The 22,450-nt window shown below is 40.3% G+C and overlaps 1 protein-coding gene across 5 annotated transcripts in view; it reads right to left on the bottom strand.

Annotated features, from left to right (window-relative positions):
• TENM4 (teneurin transmembrane protein 4) overlaps positions 1-22,450 on the bottom strand; it is a 594,684-nt gene that overhangs the window by 81,495 nt on the left and 490,739 nt on the right. For all 5 annotated transcript variants that reach the window (XM_058018885.1, XM_058018886.1, XM_058018887.1 and 2 more), the window contains one exon: positions 12,452-12,668. In XM_058018885.1, the coding sequence (XP_057874868.1) occupies positions 12,452-12,668 (217 nt within the window). The remainder of the gene's footprint in view (positions 1-12,451; positions 12,669-22,450) is intronic.

Here is a 22,450-nt window from a genome sequence, read left to right as displayed (position 1 = left end):
TCCAAGGTCAGTCAGAAAACCTGCAGTAAAGCCAAAGACAAATTTTCTTGGTTCTCATTCCAAAGTCTGTTTCCAGACTTCTAAGTCATTACTACATTGCTACCTTAGAAGCTTCCCATAAAGACAAAACATCACATGTCTGTGAGAGTGTCTGAACCCAATTTTTGGCTGAAGGTAACTATTTTTCTGAGCAGCAACAGCAAATTGTAGTGTCAGTGTGCTAACGTGACCCAATGAATAATTTTTCTAAGGGCTGTCCTGCTGGAGAGCAGAGATTGAAAGCCAATGTTTCTCCAGGTGCAGAACCAGATCTCAGCTAGAGTAAATCATCCCAGCTGCACTTCAACGGTGCAATGGTGCTTTGCTGGTTCACTGAGGCAAAGGATGATTTCTGCAATGTTTTGTAAAGATGATTTCATAAACACAGATCATTAGGGAAAGAGCCAGTTATTTTCTTACAGTCCACCTAAAAATCTGAGATTGTATAATGCAAGGAGATAAAGCATAACTTCTATTTAATAAAAGCTGCACAATTTTTACATTCCACAGTACAGCAAACAGACCATTTGCCAGGGAGTCTTAAAAAAATTCCTGCTGATCTAAATGGAGAGCTCCAATATTATCAAAAATTACTGCAGCGATACCAAAATCTGTCTGCAATCTGAGATGTGACTATATTCACATGTAATTTTGGAATAGGTCACAAGAAAATTAGATACTGGAAATTATTTTTATATCACTGAGTTTTCTCTGATGTATCATCACTGACTTCTTAGGAGTCATGTAGGAAAAGACTTGAATCAAGTTTGGAGCTAATAATCCAACAATCCTACAATGGTTTGGGCTAGAAGGGATATTAAAGACCATGCAGTTCCAAACTGCCTGCCTTCCACTAGACTGCTTTACTCAGAGCCCCATCTAACTTGGCCTTGAACATTTTCTGGGATGGGGCCAACGAGGGGAACAATATCCTTAATATTTCTTTTGCTTCTCCCATTAAGGGCTCTAACTTAGCTTTCCATATATAACAACTGGAAAACAAGAATCCAGTACAGTATTATGCACATCACTCTCTAACACACAGGTAGAGCATAACTCAAAATAATCAAGATGCCATGGAATATGCTTGGAAAAATGTCAATGCTTGGAATAATCCCAATGAAGTCAACAGGTCACCACCTGCAGTGCAATTTTTGTGTAAAGTGAACATGTCTGAGCACGTCTCTGAGCCAACAGCAGAACCTGGGCTCTCGTTTCCCAGTTTTTTTCATGACCTGCTCCACTCTGCCCCATCTTCTTTTCCATGCTTCAGAGAGACCAGAGTGGGTTTGAAACTTCCTTCTCTCAGTTTCTCATCAAATGAGCTGAATATTTTATGGAAGACAAGGAATCACTGCAAACTCTTTCATGAATACTAACACCTGAGTACAAAAGAATTGATGTTCTGTACCACATATTCAAGTAAACAGTGCAACTGCAAATGTTTTAAAATAATAAGAACAAGATCATACATTTCTGTGAATCCAAGAAGAACACTTCCACCTGTTTTTTTTTTTTTTCTTCTAAGGGGTCAAAGCAAGTAAAGAAAAACATACATGTTGCAGGTGCCTCTCCTACTGCCCTACACACAAGACACGTCCGGGCAGTTTTAAAGTATTAAGTAACAGTGCAAGCAGCTTGGCCTAGACCCTTGGCTCAGTAAATTGGGGATGTGCTTTATTTCCACAAGCATCTGCTCCATTACATATCACTGACAATTACTTCTACAAGCACCAGCACAAGGTGGGCAAACAGCGAGTTTCCTCTCACCTTGGCAGCTGTAGCAAATGCATTTGACAGCCCACCTTTGGAAGGAGACAGTTCCTATCCTGGATGATGCCTCCCAGCACTCATCCAACTCTTCTAACACACCTATGTGCTCATGGACTTGGAGGCTGTCTCTTCTCAGAGAAGCAGCTTGTCAGCAAACCCAGCTGCATCCCCACCCTCCTGAGGACTGTAATCATTGCTTTATTTCCATGCTTTAAGGAAAGATGTTACCACTAAGGGGACATCATTCCCAACCCACAGCAGTAAAAAGAAGATGGAGCAAGATGCATGAATCTGAATCCATTTAAAAGAGATAGAGATGGAAACTGGAAGAAAACTCAAGCCCAGACTGTCTCTGATGAGTCTCAAATCTTCTACTTCCCTGGGTGATAAAATTTGCCCCACTTGAATAAAACACAGTGCATTGGAAGCAGCTGGCTTCTCTAGTGTCAACATGTCCTTTATGAAGACAAGATTGAGTGTCTACAATGCCCCAAGCCCCCCAGGATCCTGGTTAATGCTAATTTAGTCAGCTATTTCCTTCAGCTGACCTTGGTCTAAATGCAATTACCCTGCAAAGAAGTTAAGTGGTACTGCTAAGATGCTCAGCTCTGCTAGAAGGTCTCCAAATACATTTACATAAAATTATCTCTCACGTTAATAGAAGAGATTTATTCCATCAGTCCAGGCCTGCTAGTTCAGAGTGTTTTCTGCAGTTGAACAAAATTCAATTTCTTGTAGCCTGAGTCTCATCTTTTCAATAAATTATTACCAGAGTCCACCTATTGCCTCTGGTTTTTGGTTTTTTGTTTGTTTTGTCCTTCACTACTGTTACATAAGACTGTGTAGATTCTTGTTTTACACGGAAAAGCAGTCTCCATTTCTCCTCTTCTTTAATTAGACTTTTCCTTTTAATTTTTTTTATTTGTCATAAAAACTTGCTTGAAAGACCAAATCATTGTCAAAATGCTATTTACGAGGCCAGATGGTGTATCAGACAATTTTACACTGTTGCTTTGTGAAGTTACCCTTCATTCCCAAGAAAATTAAATTAAGTCTTTCTGCTAAGATCTGGGCCACAGTGGCAAAGCAGGCAGGGGCACTCTGATGCCTTTACGTTCCTATTGCTCAGAGACAAATAAAATTTGACACACTGTCAACAAAATTCAAGCAGACCAAACCAGCCTTAGAACAGAAGCCAGAAAAGTAAATTCCACAAAAGCCATTTCACCTCATGGGAGCACATTAAAGATTTGTCTTTAATACTAACTCTGATCCAGTGTCTCACAACCTAGACACTGGTCCTTCCAATGCACTTTAGTCACAGATGTTTTCTGGTGACAGTGTGCTTGGTATTTTGAAGTAAGGGAAAAATACTGCTTCTGTTAAGCATTTTTCATTGTGAGAAGAAAATTCCATGCATCCTAAATCCCACTTTTTCTGCAAGAAATGTATGTTCTTTCTTTAACTGAGGATAGGTGACATGGGAAATCTCACTCCGATTAATTTCTGTTGCTCCTCAAAATACTTCCCACATACCTCATTCTCGTTTAAAGTTTTCAATGTGTGAAAATGGTTATCATGACTGCTTAGCCATCCTCAGCCAAGTTATTAATAACAAATATTTTAATTTGACATTAGAAATATTTTTGAACTTACCACTTTAATATTTTATTGGTATATATAAATATATATGCATATATATAGGATTTATCCTTTTCCTCAGGATAAAACTTCAACAGAGCTCCACAGAACAAAAATCCAGAAAATTATAATTCATTGGGAAGAATGTTATTAATGAAAAATAATCTCTACAGCCTTTCCGTGTGACACCAGTCATGTCAGCTGGTCTGTTCATGTCTCTTTACTGCACCTGCAAAATAAGAATCATCTCCTTACAGAGACATAAGAAGAATAATTGTAGTAATGTGATAATCCCTTTGCAGAGGGATTTTTACATTCTCATGGCATTCATCCGTGATCTGCTCAGTCTGATAAGTGCCTAGAAGTGCAGATGTGCTACAGTCTCTTGTCTTTAGCCTTGGCTGTGGCCTTTTTGCTTGAGAGTAAGAGAGGATAAAGCAAAATGTACCTCGTCCATTTTGGGTTGAATGTGCCTGTCTAATGTCAAACAACCTCAGGGCAGCCTTGTACCAGGACAGACAGAGCACTTGGTAGAATGCCAGGTAAAAGCTAAGGGCATCACGATCAAACACACGGACACACAGAAAACGCCTGAGCTGGCAGATGAAGGACAAAAGAAGAAGAGGAAAGATCAGAACATAGAGACATTCAAGTTCATTGCTTGTGGCAGTATTTCCCTCAAAAGCCGTCTGTAAAAACAGCCCTGCCCATTCGCCTCTTAACTGTGGAGAAAAACCTCCTGACAGTCTTTCCTTGAACTGAGTAAATCTGTCTGACTTTTTTAGTTCAGTTTAGTTGTAAGAAAAGCTTAAAGTCAAAACCTATGTACTGCTCTTAGCTGTCATCTGAATTAAGGAATTAAGGTAAGGAAAAAGAATGCAAATGACCCTTCTGAAGGTCTCCTTGTTAAAAAGAAAAAAGGCAGACTTTTATATAGGAAATTAAAATTGAAGAGGACTCATGCAGAAAGAATCCCACACTATCATGGACAGCACAAGTGAGCTTCTGAAAGGGCTTGGCACATGCTGGGCAGCTGGGATACAATCCTGCTGGATTTAGCAGGACTTGATGCAATAGGACATGGAACAATGATTCTAAACTAGAAGAAGGTAGATTCACACTAGATTTAAGGAAGAAGCAGTTTATGATAAGGATGGCAAAACACCAGTACAGGCTGTATGGGGAGGTTGTGGCTGCCCCATCCCAGAAAACATTCAAGGCCAAGCTGGATGGGGCTCTGAGCTACCCAATACAGCTAAAGATGTCCTACTCATGGCAGGGGCTAGATAGCCTTTAAAGGTCCCTTTCACCCAAGAATATTCTATGATTCTAAATAACTGATTAGGCTCATCTGAGGAGTTTGCACTAAGGGGAGCACGAGAATGCTGGTGTCAATGTGACAAAGGGACTAAATGCACTAACATTTGACCATATCCCATAAGGGGACCTGCTAAGTGGCACTGACACTTAGACATGGCTTGGAACAGATCCTGCCACTCTGCTTTGGGAGCCACGGATGGAACAGGGACCCTGGAGAAGGAGAATGGGTGACAAAGAGCAAAGTTTTTAAGAGCTCTGAACAGAATCAGTAAAAGAAAGCCATTTCTAAGTTGAAGCAAGAAGCTGAATCTGCCCTGTTTGTTTTACCTACTCAGTGAAGGTACTAAACAGGTCTCATCTCTGAAGGATCAGGAGATGCTGATGACTATGTGGGCATGGTCCTTAGCTGTTAACCTTTTGCAAGAAGTCTTCTACAGTATTTAGATATTCCATGAAAGAAACAGCAAAGCCAAGTGAATGAAAAGCTCCAGTGAACACCCATTACTTAAATTGCCTGAAGGACAGGGGAAAAAGCTACATAATGCTCAGATACTTTTATAGATGTGGCTAATGAAGTTGGTTTTTGAAGTCAAAAAAGAAGTGCTTATTAATCAATATTTATAACATCTCTAGACACAGATTTTATTCTTACCATCTCTTTAGATTGGGTCTAACTTGACAGTATCAACCCAGTGAGTGCTCTTCTTCTGATATTTTTAGTATACATGCAAGGAGACTTGGTTTTGTGATCAATTGCTCAGTTTCTTAGGCTTTCCACTGTATGCACCTGACTCCATTCTGCTCTGTGAAGACTTATAAACTGATGGTTCTTTAACATCTCCTTGGGCATCATCTTTTTTTAGCAGCATTAGTGACTGCTGGTTGTAGCTCCTCCAAAAGGAAAAAGAGGTATATTTATTGCATGACAGCTTGATAACAAAATGTAATATCCTTTGAGGACCTCCTACCACTCTTAGAAACTCCATGATCATTGCTCTCACAAGAATTCCCTATTGGCTCCATTCTTGAAAGACTCAGGTCCTTATTGTTTTGAATACTTCTCCCAGGAATTGAACATTATTCACCTTCTTGATGTGTGTCCTTTTATCTTTATGACAGCACAATCTTCCTCTCTGATCTGCCAAGCAATCTGGCCACTCTTGGATGCCACTCCTGCCATTCAGAACATCTTGTGTCTCTATGCCTCATTGACTCACTATTTTTACACCTCAAGATTTCTCAGTTGAACTATAATTGTAAGGTGGGAGGGTAAGGGATATGGGAAGGCTACTCAGCAGAGGAAAAGATGCTGATGACATCAGTGGAATTGTAAAACTGCCTCCAACTGTCTAAATGAAAGTATTTTAGAACAGAGTTTTATAGGAAATGCAACACATAATAAAGTTGGGCTGTGCTTTACTGCAAAGTTTCAATGAAGAATCCTTTTACTCACAATGTGATTGACTAATGCTTTAGGAGCTGATGACTCTCTCCTTTTCTCCAGTAAAACCAAAGAAACATTCCTGCTTTGCATAAGGTATTAAAGAAACACAATCACACTCATATTTTTTTAGGTCTGTACAATCCAAATCAAATGTCTAGTACTACATAAGGTACAAGATAATTTTTCCACCTAATACTGAATTATGCTTATTTCATGATTTTTCAGAAGTCATTTTATAGCTATTATTTCTATGAGAGATAAAGACTTTATGCTGCAATAACTTTCAGAGATGAATAGTTTATTCATGTCAAGTCTTCACTAAAAATGTCTGCAGAACTTAGTAGCTCTGTATTATTACAGTATTTTACATCTGGTATTTATTTTGTAAGCATTGGCCACATATTCAGCTCTGCAGAAGAACAGAAATAAAAGCACTGCCTTTCATTGAATCTGAGGCACCATGAAAACAAAACCAAGCAGAAGAGGAGGAAAAATACATTATTTCCAGGTTAATTATAAAATTATCTCTCCTTTGATGATCATAGGGGAAGTTCTTTAACTACATATAAGCTGTCTGATAGATTTGTAACGATCAAAAGGGATTAGGGAAAAAATGTCCAATAAAATACAAAAGATTTTATATTTGGGATTATAAAACTGCTTTTTTATATAGGAGGTTTTAACCAATTTAGCAAATAAATGCTACACTCTTTCTGATATGGCAGCTTTTTTCAGAGGACAGTAACTTAAGTACTGAATAAATATTTAATCAAATATCCATGTGCAGATCCAAGAGAATGCATCAACACGTACACCATAGTTTGGACTCCTAAATCCAAAAGTGCACATTAGTACCTCTGTAATCTGGGAGGTACTTAAATATCAAGCCTTCAAAACTTGCAAGCATGAAAAAAACTCCTAATGAGCTGCTTTCTGCACACTTCAGGAGCTCCTTGGGACATAGGTATCACCTGAGACCTTTTAATTCCAGGTGCAGGATGGTGCATTGTTTCTATCAATTGCCTCACTGGGCCTTGCAAGCATGCCCAAATCACACAAGGAAGATCCTACTCCTTCCCTTGTGCTTGGTCATAAATATCTAACATTTTAAAAATATTTTTAGAAAGCTGCAGCCCAATTTCTCTAATGACTGTACACGGGACTTATAGAATTACAGAATCATTAAGGTTGGACAAGACCTCGAAGATCATTGAGAGCAACGAAATTTCTTTTACTGACAGTTACAAAAGAGGAACATAATTGCCTCATGGTCAGGAGTTTTACTTTCATTAAGTCTTGCAGGTACAAATTCCACAAAGTTGATGTAAGTAGCTGCATATATTGCATTAATTTATTATATGGTAATAATGTTATGCTAAACTCAAAATCAGAGGGCAAACACTGGAAAAGAAAATAAGCCCTGTACATAGGAAAGGTAAATTTTAAAAGTATGCTTTGCTCTTAATTGCTCTAGAAGGGATTAATTACCAAAATAAAAAACAGTAAGTTTTTAAAAAGCTATGACTTGTACCTAATAAGGAGTTCGTATGAGTAGAAAGCATCAAAAGAAGAATGATGCCTTTGGAAGACAATAATGCTAGGAAGAAAAGGCTTGAAGACTTGCTGTGTTAGCCTGTTCTAAAATATGGAAAAATATGACCTTGCTTCCATCAATACAGGTACCATGCTGTGCCATGAGTGCTCACCCTCAGAACACTGGATGCTGTTTAATCTCTATGACAAAGTTTTAGATGCAGCATTCCAAGCTGTCCTAACCCAAACTGTCCCACCCACCCCATTGCTTCTGGGTGTCTGTGTACAGTGGGTGCACCTGACCCAGAGAATTTCCTGCTGATGAAGGGAGCTGCATCTGCCTGGAGTTGGACCATAGCCATGGGCTGGACTAGCCAGCTCAGGAAAAATCATCAGGATTAAAGCTACACCTGGTAGGTTTTGGTTCTTTGACCTCTAACTTTGTCTTCAACTAAAGAAGTGTTTCTTAGGTCACTGTATCAAAGTTACACTTTTCTTGATGGAAAAACATGGAAAAGACAGAGCACCTTGGTTTCCTTGGGAAGAAACCTCAGAAAGATCTGCTGGGGTGAACCCACAGCCCTCCATGAATGGGACAAAATGTGTGAAAAGAAAAGAGAAAATGCTTTGAATATATGCATAGAATCAGAGAATGGTTTGTGTTGGAGGGGACATTAAAGACCATCCATCCAGCTCCAATGCCCTCCCATAGGAAGGGACACCTACCACTAGATCAGATTTCTCAGAGCCCTATCCAACCTGACCTTGAATACTTCCAGGGATAGGGCAGCCCCAGCTTCTCTGGGCAAACTCCCTCAAGGATACTAAGAAAACACAGCAATGTTCTTCAAAATCACTTAGGAGTGACCAGAAGGACTACCAAAACATTCTGAAAAAACATTTTGATCCCCCCTATTTTCTTAGCTCTTCTTTGGCCATGATCAATATTCACAGTTTGGGTTTTAATTGGACTTGGGACCAATGCAATTTAACTCTGACACTAAACCACATTTATTTATTTATTTATTTATTCACAGTAAAACAGTGCACGAGTGTCTAGAGCATACCCGTCTCTCTGAGTTTCTAACTGTGCTGTGTAACCCTCTCCACCTGGATCAGTAAGGTACACTGCTCTGCCTGGCACACAGAAGGGACACAGGAAGGTTGAGTGACATGTTTACAGATGCCTTGTCACTCAGTAATGGGAAAAAATGTACAAAGTTAATTCGATCAGAATTTTAAATCATCAAAACCAACTTTTTCTGCAGACTACTGACCTGAGGGCAATCGGGGACTACACTTGCAGCTAATAACAAATGCTGCTCTCTGATGTTTCATGTAACTCAGATGGTTATTTCTAGCTGCCCAAGTAATCAGAGCAGGTTGATATTATTGGCAGCAAGCAGATATACACAATCTGTCTCAAAAAAGGAGGGGTATAAAACACAGTTACTTCAAAATTGAATTATTTGAAATTCTCTTTACAAAAGTACCAATTCTACACATGGTTTTCTGAGGCACTTTAACCATGACAACACTTAGCATAAAAGACTGTGGACTCGGACTGTTCTTGCTATTTCATGAACCCTCAAAAGAGAACAAATATATCAGGTATCCTACTTTATAGTCAACTTATTGACACCACTGCATCTTGTGCTACTCCTTATGGTGATGGACAACTAAGAATGGCTTAAAAACAACAAAGCTAACAGTAAGAGTAAGTGGTTTCAAAATCAATAAAAGAATGACTAAGTAGTAGAGGAGTACTTGTTATCTGTTCATCAAAATGATGTGAAAAGACATTCTGCGCATTCAAAATTTAATTTAGCTACTTGCTTTATCATCATAAACACTCATTTCAATATGGGTAATGATTATTTTTTCTTCCCAAACATGAATAATATATAATTGCTGGTATTTGGGAAGAGACAAGGTCTTTGCCTTTATCCATCAGGGTAATTTATCATTGTCTTTCTTTTTCTTCTGCACTGGTGAGAGAGCTTGTCAGCTCAGCTTGTTCTTAAGAAGCCAGAGTGTAATTCAATAATAAATTTACTCAAAGGCTAGCTGTCACGAGACATTCATTTATTTGTATCCATTAGGTGATCTTCACTGCTGTTCTCTCTGAAGAGTGGCTTAGCTGTAGTTTTGAAGCTCAGGAAATATATTGCAGAGATATTCAGTCACCTCCTTCATGCTGCTGCCACTTCTGCACAGGCCAGACAGGGATGCAAATGTGCCCCAGTTCTCTCAGGGTGAAAATTGGTCAGCCATGACCTAGTGAAGCTTGGAGGAGCACTCAGTTCCTGACCTGAATGGTGTGTGCCTGTGCCTCTGGTGCCCATGCAGGATGCCAGACACACAGGACACAGAGATCCATGCCACCCCTGTGTTGCCTGCTCATGGGGGATTGCTCACAGCAAATGACACGGATCCAACTCCAACCCTACTCCATGAGGACGATGGCGTTGGGACAGAAAGATATAGGAAGTTCCACGAACAGTAGTCTACAGTCCTGATCTACACCAAGAAGGAGACGACTTCATGAATTATCCCATCAGCAACAGGAGAGGGCTGTCCTAAAGCAGGATGCTGGAGCCCTCTATAAGAATAACTCCCTCTTGTCAGACAAACTTTTAAGCCAGCAGCTGGAAGGAGTGATGAAAACAGCTCACCTTGCCCCCAGCGGCTGCTGTGATTTTTATAGAGACACTGAGCAAAGATCCATGGATAACAGGGATATTATCACCTGTCTGTTGGAAAAGCAGCTGGTGAAGTTTCAGTGACAATGCTACTGAATAAAGGGCATATCCACACACGCAAAAACAGGCAGTCTTGCCTGTCCAGACTAACTGGGTCCCAGATGGTCCCAGACCATGCTTTCCCACGTATCAATCACTGACTACTGCTGAAGCACTGTCATTTCCAGGGTGACCAGAGGACCTGTTCAAAGGTCCAGCTTTTTGGGAGGTGAAACAAGCAACTGAACTACAGAGAGAGGCCAAATAAGCAGAAAACCTTTGCAATGGTTGAGTTTATCCAAATCTACAGGATCTTTAAGAACGAACAGGAACATGTGATGTCTTTTAAAACCCCAAAAGAGTAGTGGCATTTTCAACAACCCAACACTCTCATGAGTCTGGACCAGGTGCTGTCTCAGGAAAAAATATACCTTCTGTTGAGGTTCTTCAATGTTAGTTGCAATCACTCTTAAAAATCAAGATACTTGAGAGATGCAATACAATCCCAGCTTGAGGTGACATATCTGTAGACCACACTTAGTGGCACACACCCTATGCTGATAATTTGAGAATAGAAACCTCATAAATCATCGCTACCTCTGTATAATTCTTCATCCTAACTTAAGTAGAACAAGTTTTATTACTTCCACTGCATTTAATCAAGAGCAGTCATTAAAACCCTTCCTATCGATCTGAAGCTTTTCATTCCCTCACTCCAGTAACCTCCATACCAGACAAACATTTATGCTAGCAGGTGCTCATTTTGAATTCTGAATCTCTATCCAGTACCTGTGATCTTCAGAATGCCAATGAAGGACAACAATTTGCAACATAAAAGTGTTTGGTTATAATCTGAGTCACTGTTGTCAGTTTTCTTGGACCCTGATGACCTTGGAAGCAACAAATATCAGGGCAAATATCACACCAGGCCAATTTCCTGACACTGCTGTGATGATGTCAGCCTGTAGACTACCAAAACAGGCTGATGGGGAGCTGGTACCCAAGAGAAGCTGGCAGTGTCCCTCCATGAAAAGCATTAAGTCAGAGCTGGAGGGGCCTGAGAGACCACTTGAGATGTAAGTGCTGAAATAAATACCCACACAAACGTGAAGAATGGGTATTTTCAGTGCCAACCTATTAACTGCTGTGTGTGGGAAAGCTGAAAGTAAGCAGTTCATGACTGGGTGAAGCTCAACAGAGTTCAAACCTACGTGTTGACAGCCACCTCTAGGATCAGGGTCACTACTTCTGAAAGGCACCATTCAGGGCAGACACTGAGTGATCTAGGAATTTGACATCCCAGTTACCCTGCTACAAGAAATGATTTTCAGGGATGATCAGCCCTGACAGACAGGAATATACTTGAACCAAAATCCTGAGATGCAGTCACAGAAGTGAACTACTATGTTTTGTTTCCCAGTTCCTGTTTCTTGATGATGATTGCAGCGATAAATAATTTCTTGATTTTAGAACCAATCTATATTCAACCTGATTGCTTATATTGCAAATCACTCTAACAGCCATCTCTAGATGATATGATTTTCCTCAGTTCTTCTGAAGTCTCTAATATTCACACTATAGATCGCAAAATTTTAGTTTCATTCTCTTTTGTCTCTGTCAAAGGAAGATCCATCACTGCTCTTTAGGAGATACTTGTGCACAATGTCAATCACTTCATCTAGAAGAGCTGAATGGATGCCTTTCACTCCTTGAAATAAGGAAAGCGAGCAAACATGGAACTGCTCATATATGTTGGAAGAGAAGCATCTTGCCATACTGGATGGCAGGAAATTGTAGCCGAAGAGACAGTCAGCAGAACTACATCAGCCACAAAAGTCTTAAAGTATCTACTTCATTAAAAAATTTTCATTATTCTGCGTCTTGCTGCCCTTCCATGTCTTAAAATCGCCAAGTGGCTTATGCTTCACCACTTACTGAATCAACTCCAAAATTCACTTACCCTCCTTCAAAAGGATTGTCCCCTGGGATGACGTGAGTGCTGTCCTTGCCAATCAGGAACTTGATTCGATCATAGAAGGAATGCAAGCTCTGCTGGGAGATGGGGGCTTGTGTCTCCTGGATGATATCCAGGGGGTCCGGGGAGCCCAGGCACAGAGCATTAACGTGGCAGAGTGGCTGCAAGCAGCAGTCTGGGTCCATGCAATCCACCAGGCCATCTACAGAAGGGTAAGGAACATTTTAGAGCAATGGAAACATGGAGTGCTGCAGACTTCAGGTTGCAAGAACTCCTTCCAATGCAGACAACAGAGAAATGTGGATTTTCATTAACATTGAGTAAGGCATGTTCTCTTAAAGTCACAATAAGAAACTCAAAATACACATTAATACATAACATAAATATGCAGTAGTATGTAATACATGAAAACTCATATATAAGACTGAGCTCTCAAAAAAGCATATTTTAGATTAATCCTAGGATGTGCCATTCTACAACTCAGTCACTTTGATAACAAACTCCAGAGCCCCCAAAGATTGTTGTGGTGTTTTTTGCCAAAATACACAACTTCTGTACCCCTCTTCTAATAATCGCATCACATCAAAGCTACCAGGTTTGCTTTCAGCAGGACTAAATTGCAGAGAGATCTATACATGTAACTTAGTAAAATAAAGTAGAAAGTAAAGGATATTTTGCTGGGAAGGTTTGATCTCTTTTAACCTTGGTCACATTGATTTGATACCAACACAGAGTAACAGATGACCTCAAACTCTCAGGATATAAATCTTGCACTTTCAGCACCATTAAATTAATAGTAACAACAATAACAGCAGTGGACACACATGAAAAGTCTTGCTGAGTGTAGTCCAGTGAAATAAGGGTTTGCATATCAGTCAAGCCATGAAATGCAGACAGTACCACTCCCCCTCCCACCGCCATAGCAACATGCCCCATTCATTTGGAGATGCCACTGCTCATTGCAAACAGCTCAGTAAAAAGCAGTGACAGGAAAAGAAATACCAAAAAAAGCTCAAAAGAGGTTTGATGAAGCATCACATTTAGCAATAAAAGTTGTTAGCATGTAGTAGAGACAGATCTTTAAATCAGATAAGGGAACTGGATGTTTTTGTTCTGGGGTAATGGGATATGGAGCCCTTCACTTCCAACTCATCAGTTCAAGCAAGACAGTTTGACAGGGAATGGAAATTACTACCATGTGATGGCTGTTCCCAGACCTCTGTGAAATGAGTGGTTGGTCTCTGTGCAGCTGCTGAGAGCTCCATATGTCACAGACACCACCTTTACAGCAAGCATCCAACTAACAACACCAGCAGAGAGGCTAGAAATGAATGTGCCTGGAGAGCAACGCTGTCCTGAGAGGCAGAGACCTCCTGAAGTGGGATGAAATCTTTAGTTTTCAGGATAATGGATTTTTTTATCTCAAAGAAACAGTAAATTAAAACAAGACATTTTGTTATGATTGCCATTTGTAAAAGCTTCCATTTTATCCCATTTTTACCAGTATGAATTAGAAGTCCTTTCACTAATGTTATTGGCATTACTTTGTATTTACTGCAATATAAACAGGATGAAATCTCATCTTTCATTGTTCTGGTACTTAAGATGGCTCATATGTCATGGACTTGGATTCTGTTGAGTTATACCTGTTCCAATCTTGGAATATTTTAGTGTTTAAAACATCACTAACATCATCATTTCATGTGGTTACTCACACACAGAAAGCTGAACAAGCCTGGTAGGGGCTCCCAGAGCTTCCAAGTAGGTCAAAGACAATGAGTACCTGCTCTGTGCACATGCAGACACACACACAGACACACAGACACACACAGACACACATAGACACACATAGACACAGACACAGACACAGACACACACACAGACACACACAGACACCGGGTCATTTCCACAAGTGCTCTGCACTTGCCATTAATGATAATGGAAGCACTATTAAGCCAGCAACAGTGCTTTGAAAAACCCCATCTGTTACCCATACCTCTGTCTGTCCTAACATCTCTACATCTTTATAACTCCTCACAAAATTGCCACCAAAAATGTTCATCTTGGACACTAAACCTATCCATTGGCCTTTTCTCTTGATGACTAGTGATAATGAAAAAGAACTAATTAGAATTTCTTTGCCCATTAAAAAAATTGCTTGCTGCACATTATTAGATCGGTAGGATTCTGGAAGGTCAAATCTCAGATGGAGTTTGAGAGACCATTCACAGAACACAGACTGGCTTAGATGCAACAGGCTTAGTCACAACTACCTACTAAAAAAAAAAGAAAAACAAAACAACAAACCAGTCCTGTTACTATAATGACTACAGTTTCAAGCAAGATAAAATGTCATTTTCTCACACCCATTAATAATGTTTTCTAAGGCTACAGACACTTGGCTGAAAGGATGGCAAACCAGCAGTACCATACCTCTTCATTAACCTGTCTTTTTTCTAGGCATCAGAAATGTGTTGTGAGGCCTGAAGCTGCAAGACAGCAAGAAAATGTTGTCTTTGCAGGAAACTTTAGATAAATGTTTGAAGAATAGATGCAGAGGACAATGTTTTGAACAGGTGAGAATGATGAGGACTCATCTGCAGATAAGACTTTCAACTAATGTGTTTTGGACCTAAATGGAATAAACTGAGGAAAACTACACCAGAAAGGTTTGTCACTGATGTCCTAAATTCATGAAGGCACTTGAGGGCTGAAATGGCATTTAGCTACTCAACTCCCTCTAATACTAAAAGCCATTTCAGGACAAAGCATTTCTTTAGCTTAGGAAAATGTAATGGCTATTTTTGTCTGGGTCATGCAGAACAGCATGAGTTAATCTACAAGATCATAAGTAGTGATGTCTCCATGTGCATACTGTTTTCTTGGGGTTTTTTACTGTATGGTCCAAAAGTCATCCAAGTGGTACCCTACAGTGACTTGTCAGCAGATACAACAACAGTGTACACAGCTATGACTTTTCATGCCCTGAGCTCTCTCACTGGATCCATCAGAAGAGTGAGGATAAAGCGACATTTGTGAGAAGCTCCTGACCCATGACTCTGGCATTAACTGTCCAATTCAACAAAACAATATGAAGTTGTAATTCAAAACACCTTTGAAATCCATAAAGCATAAAGGTGAATTTTCATTAGAGATCACTGCAAATTTTTCAGACAGGTAACAGAGGAAGGTGAACATGGGGTCAATGCCCTCTGCACCCCAAGTTTAGCAGCAGCAAAGCCACAGAGACCCATCCCCTGCATGTGGATTCCTAACTCCAGTAGCTCCCAGAGCACAGGTAGGCTGCAAGTAAGTTCTTAGTTATGGACGCCTTTAAAGAGCCCTTGGTCTTAAAAAGCGACAGCTTCCTTAATTAAGTATAACTGTAATATGACCATGGCACTTCAAAGCAGAGAAAAAATGTGTTGCTAAATTATCTCCGCGAGAAGTTTAAAGTCTTGCATAGAGGGATTACTGCAATTCATATGTTTTAAGGCTACTATGATCAGCTTATCTGACCTCTTATACCCATAGGCTGTGACTTTTTTTCCCCACCCAGAACTGGATTAAAGCGTGTGTTTTAGAAAAATATCTCATATACCAAAGAGAACTGATTACAGTGAGTCAACCACTTCCTTCAATAAACTTCTGAAATGCTTAATTACTGCTAGGGAACTGTGTCATATTTCAAGGTTGGATTTGTCTAATTCCAGTATCCTACAACTGGTCTTGTCTGACTTTTGTCCATAAAGTTACCATAGTTCCTTTTGCCCTGCTGCTCTGATGTGTTTTCCATGTGCAAGTACCTCCACACAGAACAACAATCCATTTCAAATCTTTTCCCTGAACAGCTAAGGAAGAACAAAATTTCCAGTTTAAGGTTTGTTTCCCATTCACTGGATGTTTTGGTGTATGACATCCTTTGATCTCTTTCCAGTAATTTCACATCTTTTATGTGTGGACACCAACACTGGACACAGCAATGTGTCAGCAATATTGGGTGCAGAAAAGAGACCACTTCCTCTTCCCCAAAGAATTTTTGGGCTTCTATACTCCTAAGGTTCACAAAGGTGAAGGTGCAAAAGCCTTGCACTGAGAACTCATGTTGAGACAATTACCTCCAGTGACCTCAAAATCTTGTTCTGAGTCTTTGCTTCTCAAGAATCTCTCAACCCTCCAGTATAACATCCTTTATTTGTTCCCAGGGCTGTTTTGCATTTTGCTGCATTATGATATATTTTGTTTGTGACCTTGCAGTGATGTGAGTCAGATCACTCTGTGTCAAAATGATCTGGGTACATTATTTACCACCATACTGAGCTTTAGGTGACCTAAAAATTTTACCAGGAGAGAAGTAAACTACATTCTAAGACAATAATGAAAATGCTGAGTAGGGCTGGATACAACAACCAATTCCAAGGGATCCCTACAGAAACATCTTCAATCATGGATGCCTTCTAATTAAAAAATTAATTCAGAGATGTGTCACTAAGCCAGATTTTAAGACATCTCCTGTGTTCCTTCTGATTTCCAAGCAACAGGAATTTTTACATCTTTGAAACTGTTTATGCATTCTATATCTTTGAAACTGTTTATGCATATATATCCTTTGACAGTCCTGCTAAAACCAAACCCAAACTCTTTTGTCCCACTTCCTTTGCATGAAGCCTGAAATAAATACCTTTTTGCAATCTTAGAGTTACCATGGGGTGAATCAAACCACTGTTGTTGTGAAAAGGGAGCCACTGGCAAGACATTGTCACATCTGGTAAATAATGTGTTCAGTGGTTTGCATCTTTCATAAGATTCAAGTAATCAGAGAATAAAGCAGAGTGGATGGCACCTTTTCAGGTCATCTTGTGAGCCATGGCTCATTCCCTTCAGAGAGGGACATTAAGGAAAATGAACTGGGCTCAGCAGAAACCCTTTCTTTTCTGCCATTGAGGATAAAGCAGCTCCAATTTATTCAGCCAACACTGTATTTTAGGGGACCAAGACCATTTTTATCAGGTAATCTTCACTCTTTCTATCACTATACAGTGAGTTTTATTTTGGGATGACTTATCTAGCTCGTATCTTGTGGGTGGAGTTGCAATTTTTTTTTTAGAATGAAGCTCTGACTCCCTTAAAGACTGCAAATCCACCAATCCCATTAGTGAGCTCTTCAAACTACTACTTTAGACTGTAAACTCCCTGGGAGTAGAGACTGTCTTTTTATTTTCTGTTCACAAAACATCTGTTCCAGTCTCAAAGGGCTCTGAAGTGTCAGCACAAGCCAATGAAATAACCACAATTCTCGTTAAAGTTTTGTATCTGCAATGTATGCTCAGCTTTTTCTCCATGGGAGCATTGTTTCATGGAAGGGGCTGAACACCAAAGGTATCTGTGTCTTCTTGGAGCAGGACCTCAGCCTAATAAGTGTAACATTTGCATAATGCCAGCTGGAGAACAAGTGATTTTAACTGACTTTAAACACTCACTTTGACTATCAAGACAGCAACACTAAATAATAACAGATGGAAATGCTGACCTCTCTCAAGAATTTCACAAGATACTCCTTATCATCACTGCCTTCCACAAATAGTCACCTGGATACCAAATTTAAGAGGAGCTAAAATTACTTGGCTTTCAAACACTGCTCATGACCTATCACTTTCTGAAAATCACATCCTTTATGACGTTTGTCTGTATGATGAATGCAAAAAAAAAATCCACCCAAACCAACCAGATACTTTAAAATTCCTGCAAAATAATTGCTCTTCAGCAGTAATGGAGCTACTTGCTGTCCCTGCCCTCCTTGAGTAGTTGCTGCACTTGCTGGCTGCAAAGTGCTCACAAATCCCACAGCAGTCTCATTTCTCCTTCGTGTCCCGTGCAGTCAGATTCCAAGTTCCTCACTCACTGCCATGCAGCACCCAAAAGGTGTCAAGGATTAGAGCTTTGTACAGAAGCAAAGGCCTGATTTTGAGACACTACTTCTGCAGTAAACAAGATCAGCTAAGGGCTGATCTTGAGAGCTAATAAAATTTCAAATTAGCTGTGACTTTTCATGGCCCTACAATTGTGTTGGCTGATTTAATGGGCAGTGTCTTAACTGGCTGAGACTGAATAATTGAGCATTTCTACAGAGTTATGGATGCTGCAACAAAAATCATTCATGCTAACATCACCAACAGAATGCAAATAACCTGCAGCCAGAGGTGGTATTATCTGTTTAAGCAGACTGACAGGTGCTGCATGTCGAGTGTCAGGCTGGAACAGGCAGGGCATGGGTAGGGATGGACCTGTTTGTACACAGAGAGCATTCTGTGAACTGTGGCGCACTCTGGAAGCCCCAGGCAGACAGGAAGGCAGAGGGAGGTGAGCTTAAGGAGCCTGATTAGGGTGAATCTGGGACAGCACACATGACAAACTCAAGGACTGCTCCTGCTAAAGACCATGACACTTTTTGTCATTGACTGCAATGGGATGAGCCTCTATGAGAAACTGTATTAGGCAAAGCAAAACTAGCAAGTAAAAACAACAAGAAAACCCCATTGTCTCCAATGGGAGAATTTCCACTGGCAACAAAAGAATAAAATGCACTGATTATATAAATAATCGTGTCTCTTACCTCATCCAGTCCTTATCTTTCAGTTCCTTTTCGGTGCCATTCATCAGGCAACATTATCACTTTTTGTGGGGACACTGTCTTGTCCTTTGATGCTTTTGGATGAATTATTGGGAGAGTTTGGGTGGGAAGGGTTTTAAACGTAAATGCTCAAAGGTAAAGATAACGAAGTCTTAGTCTTACCCTTGAGCAAATCAGGTTTTACTCTTTCAGTTCTAATCTAAACTGGTTTAGAGGAAGGCTCTAAAGGAATGGCTCAGTACTTGCACAAACAAGTTATTGTTCACGTGGATGTTTGTGCTGATAAAGGTTTTACAGGAATAATGATGTTCTGATCCAATTCCTGAGCTGAGGACTGACACGCCATTTACTTGAATTGGATTTGGGGAATAAATGGATTTTACTCCAGTGCTTTGCAAAGATAAATTTTACTTATTCAACAAGAGTTGCAGCTTTTGGTTCCCCTTTAAGAAGACAAAGGAAAACAAAACACAGCTGTAAGGAACAATGGCAATATGACTGTTAACTCCCTGTGTCCACGTTAGCTATTCATATTCTCTTCACTCCTTCTATCCCACCTGCTCTGTTTTGATTTCACCTGAATAAGCTTCTCACTGCTTGTATCTGGGCTAAATTAGATTGCTGGCTGCCTGGGAAAGGAATTGCCCTCACATCTTTCTCTAAGTGTTCAGCACTTGTTTGCAAATTTGAAATAACACAGTCATATGTAACAGCAGTCAAGTGTTTGAATTACAGGACTCCTTGGGCTCTTGTGCAGAACCTCCTTCCCATAACTCAGCTCTCTCATTTCAGCAGACAATGGTAGGTTTCCTTCAAGACAGAGAGCATTTTCATAGCTTCTTTCTGAATCTATAGATCAAAGGCATTTCATTAAGGACTCCTTCAAAGTACCAGGATCTTTCCCAAGGTGGCAAGACAAGACACTGCTAGACCCCCCCGTTCACAACACATAATCCTCTCCAATGGCATGATCAACACATGCTCCAGGATGCCGGAATGCCTGGGTTAACACTGCCCTCCTGCCAGCCTTGCTGCCAACAACCAGCCACAGGAGACACCCATGTGTTACCATCCAACACAAAATCAGCAAAGAGCTGAAACCTGAAAATGTGAACTGGTCATTTTATCTGAGGATGAGTCAATTAACAGTCACCATGAAACAGAGGAAGAGAAGCTGGGTGATTTCTAACAAATTATACCAGCTACCCAATCTTTTAAATACAGCAGACTTTCTAAGCCTTTTAGCAGTGCTTTGTGGTTCCTCCAAGATGACCCTGTTTTTTGACTGGATCTATCTGTGATGATAAATGATAATTTATGATGGCTGTTTTCCCAGGTGCATTCACATCTCAATATTTCCCTCCACAAATGCAGCCAGCACATTATTGTGTAATTTTTTATCGTTTTGAGGAAGCAGACAACTCACACACCATGCCCAGGAGACAATCTTCTCATCTATTAAAGCCCAGGGCATGAGGGCAAAAAGAAGAAAGGAAGTATCAGAAAGCACCCCTCTACTTTGTCTGCAGCTCAACCATTTGCAAAGACAAAGGTTTGCATTCTGGGGTTCTCCTGGATTCTTTACTGTTCCCTTTAAAACCCTGAGACTAACTTCAGGTGCAACCCCTATGCACTGCACAGATCAGTGCAGACTTCTGCCAGCTCTCTAACACTTTTTGGCATGTGGTGGACAGATGGTGAACACATGGGTGTTAAGAAGGCCAAAGTGCTGTGCCAAAGTTTCTCTTGCCAAAGATTTGAAATGCTGTTGATCCAAAGCATTATGTAAGTCTCCACCTTACCACAAGCACTACCTGATCCTTGAATGGGGCAAGGCACTGTGGAGCTGCCAGTGGGCTGTGGTACAGTTAAACAAACAGCAATGATTTGCTTCAGAGAAACCATTCCTGAATTACACTGTCCCTGAAGTGACCTGCTCACCGCTCCAGGGCTGGGAGATTAAGGCAACTTTGAATTGTTCTGGGAGGGTCAGTCTGGAAAGCATACAAATGGCTCTACCTGCTAGATTTTGGGAAGCATCTGGTGGAGCACAGACTGAACTTGCAAAGGCAAAATGGGGCCATGGGTACATTGAAACTCTCTGTTTGTCCTAGGCTAAATGAGACATAAACTGAGGTGAAGGAGCTTCGCTAATACAATTCTTGCAGAAAAAGAAACCAGGATGGTTTATTTTTCTCAGTCCCAAAGGAAAACTGTTGACCAGATGACAGCTAAGAAAAATGAAGTTTCTATACTTTTATGTAATGGTGTGCAATATATGTTATGACAAGCCACCCTTATTTGACTGGGAAGGGTATCTATCTACCTAGCCATCTATCTACCTATCTAATCCCTTAACCACTAACACTCACCTTTGGAAGTATTTCAGTTGGGAAGAGGCAGTGGAGAACAGCAGACAACTGAACAGAAACTGCTAATGAACATGAAGGTTTAGATAATCTTGTGAACACTGTCATTTCAGACATATTTTTCATATGAGAAAAATATTGTCTCTTGCCTTCCACAAGTAAGGTAGATTCAAGTTTGACAGAGTTCAGCAGCTGCACAGGAACTGGATTTGTTTAAAGCAGAAAATGAAGGATGGGTCGGTTCCAGTTCCTGGAAAACCAGCAAGCTTTACCCTACCTGGAAGACTTGGCTACTCTGGAGAAGCCCCAAACAACAACAATGATCCTCAAATAAAGGAACTGTGTTGAACTTTTAGACCAAACGAGCAATTTCATTTAACATCTGTAGTCCTCTCATGATTTCACCTCAGAGTCGTCTTCTCTTCATGCAAACTCATAGAAATGGAGAACTGGACAACTCTGGCTCTCAACAGTTAGATGATTTCTCCAGAACAAGGACAGGTAACACAGCTTTGCTGTTCAACAGCATATTCATGAGATTAGTTAAGAATATCCTCTCTTCCCTTCAGTTTTTCCCGTATGCTATGTTCCTAGCAGAGGAGTCTACCAATGCAACAGAGCCCATATTTAGCCTATGGAATACCAGCCTCTTCTCAAGGTATTATCAAATGCCATTAACTCCACTTTTAGGACTTGTCACAGAAGATAATTTCCTTGATTTTTTAAACTTTCAAACTTATTCTTCAAGTACATGACAGAACACTCAGTGTGGGGTGAGACATATAGGTATTACCTGTCACACCTACTCTTAGGTAGTGAGTGTTTGCAGCCATGAATTAGAGGTTATTTTCTGCTGAAGTGAGGCAAGAACCACTTTTCTCATCTTGTTTTAAAGAAACACCTCCTGTTTGTTGCAATACAGGTGGCCTCTTAGGTCAAATGTACAAAATCTTGGCCTTTTACCCAGATTGTTACAGCTCTGTC

Source organism: Melospiza georgiana, chromosome 2 (assembly GCF_028018845.1).
Source record: "Melospiza georgiana isolate bMelGeo1 chromosome 2, bMelGeo1.pri, whole genome shotgun sequence".
Lineage (NCBI taxonomy): Eukaryota > Metazoa > Chordata > Aves > Passeriformes > Passerellidae > Melospiza > Melospiza georgiana.
The sequence above is the reverse complement of the archived record's forward strand: the minus strand, read 5'-3'. Positions and strand labels throughout refer to the sequence as shown.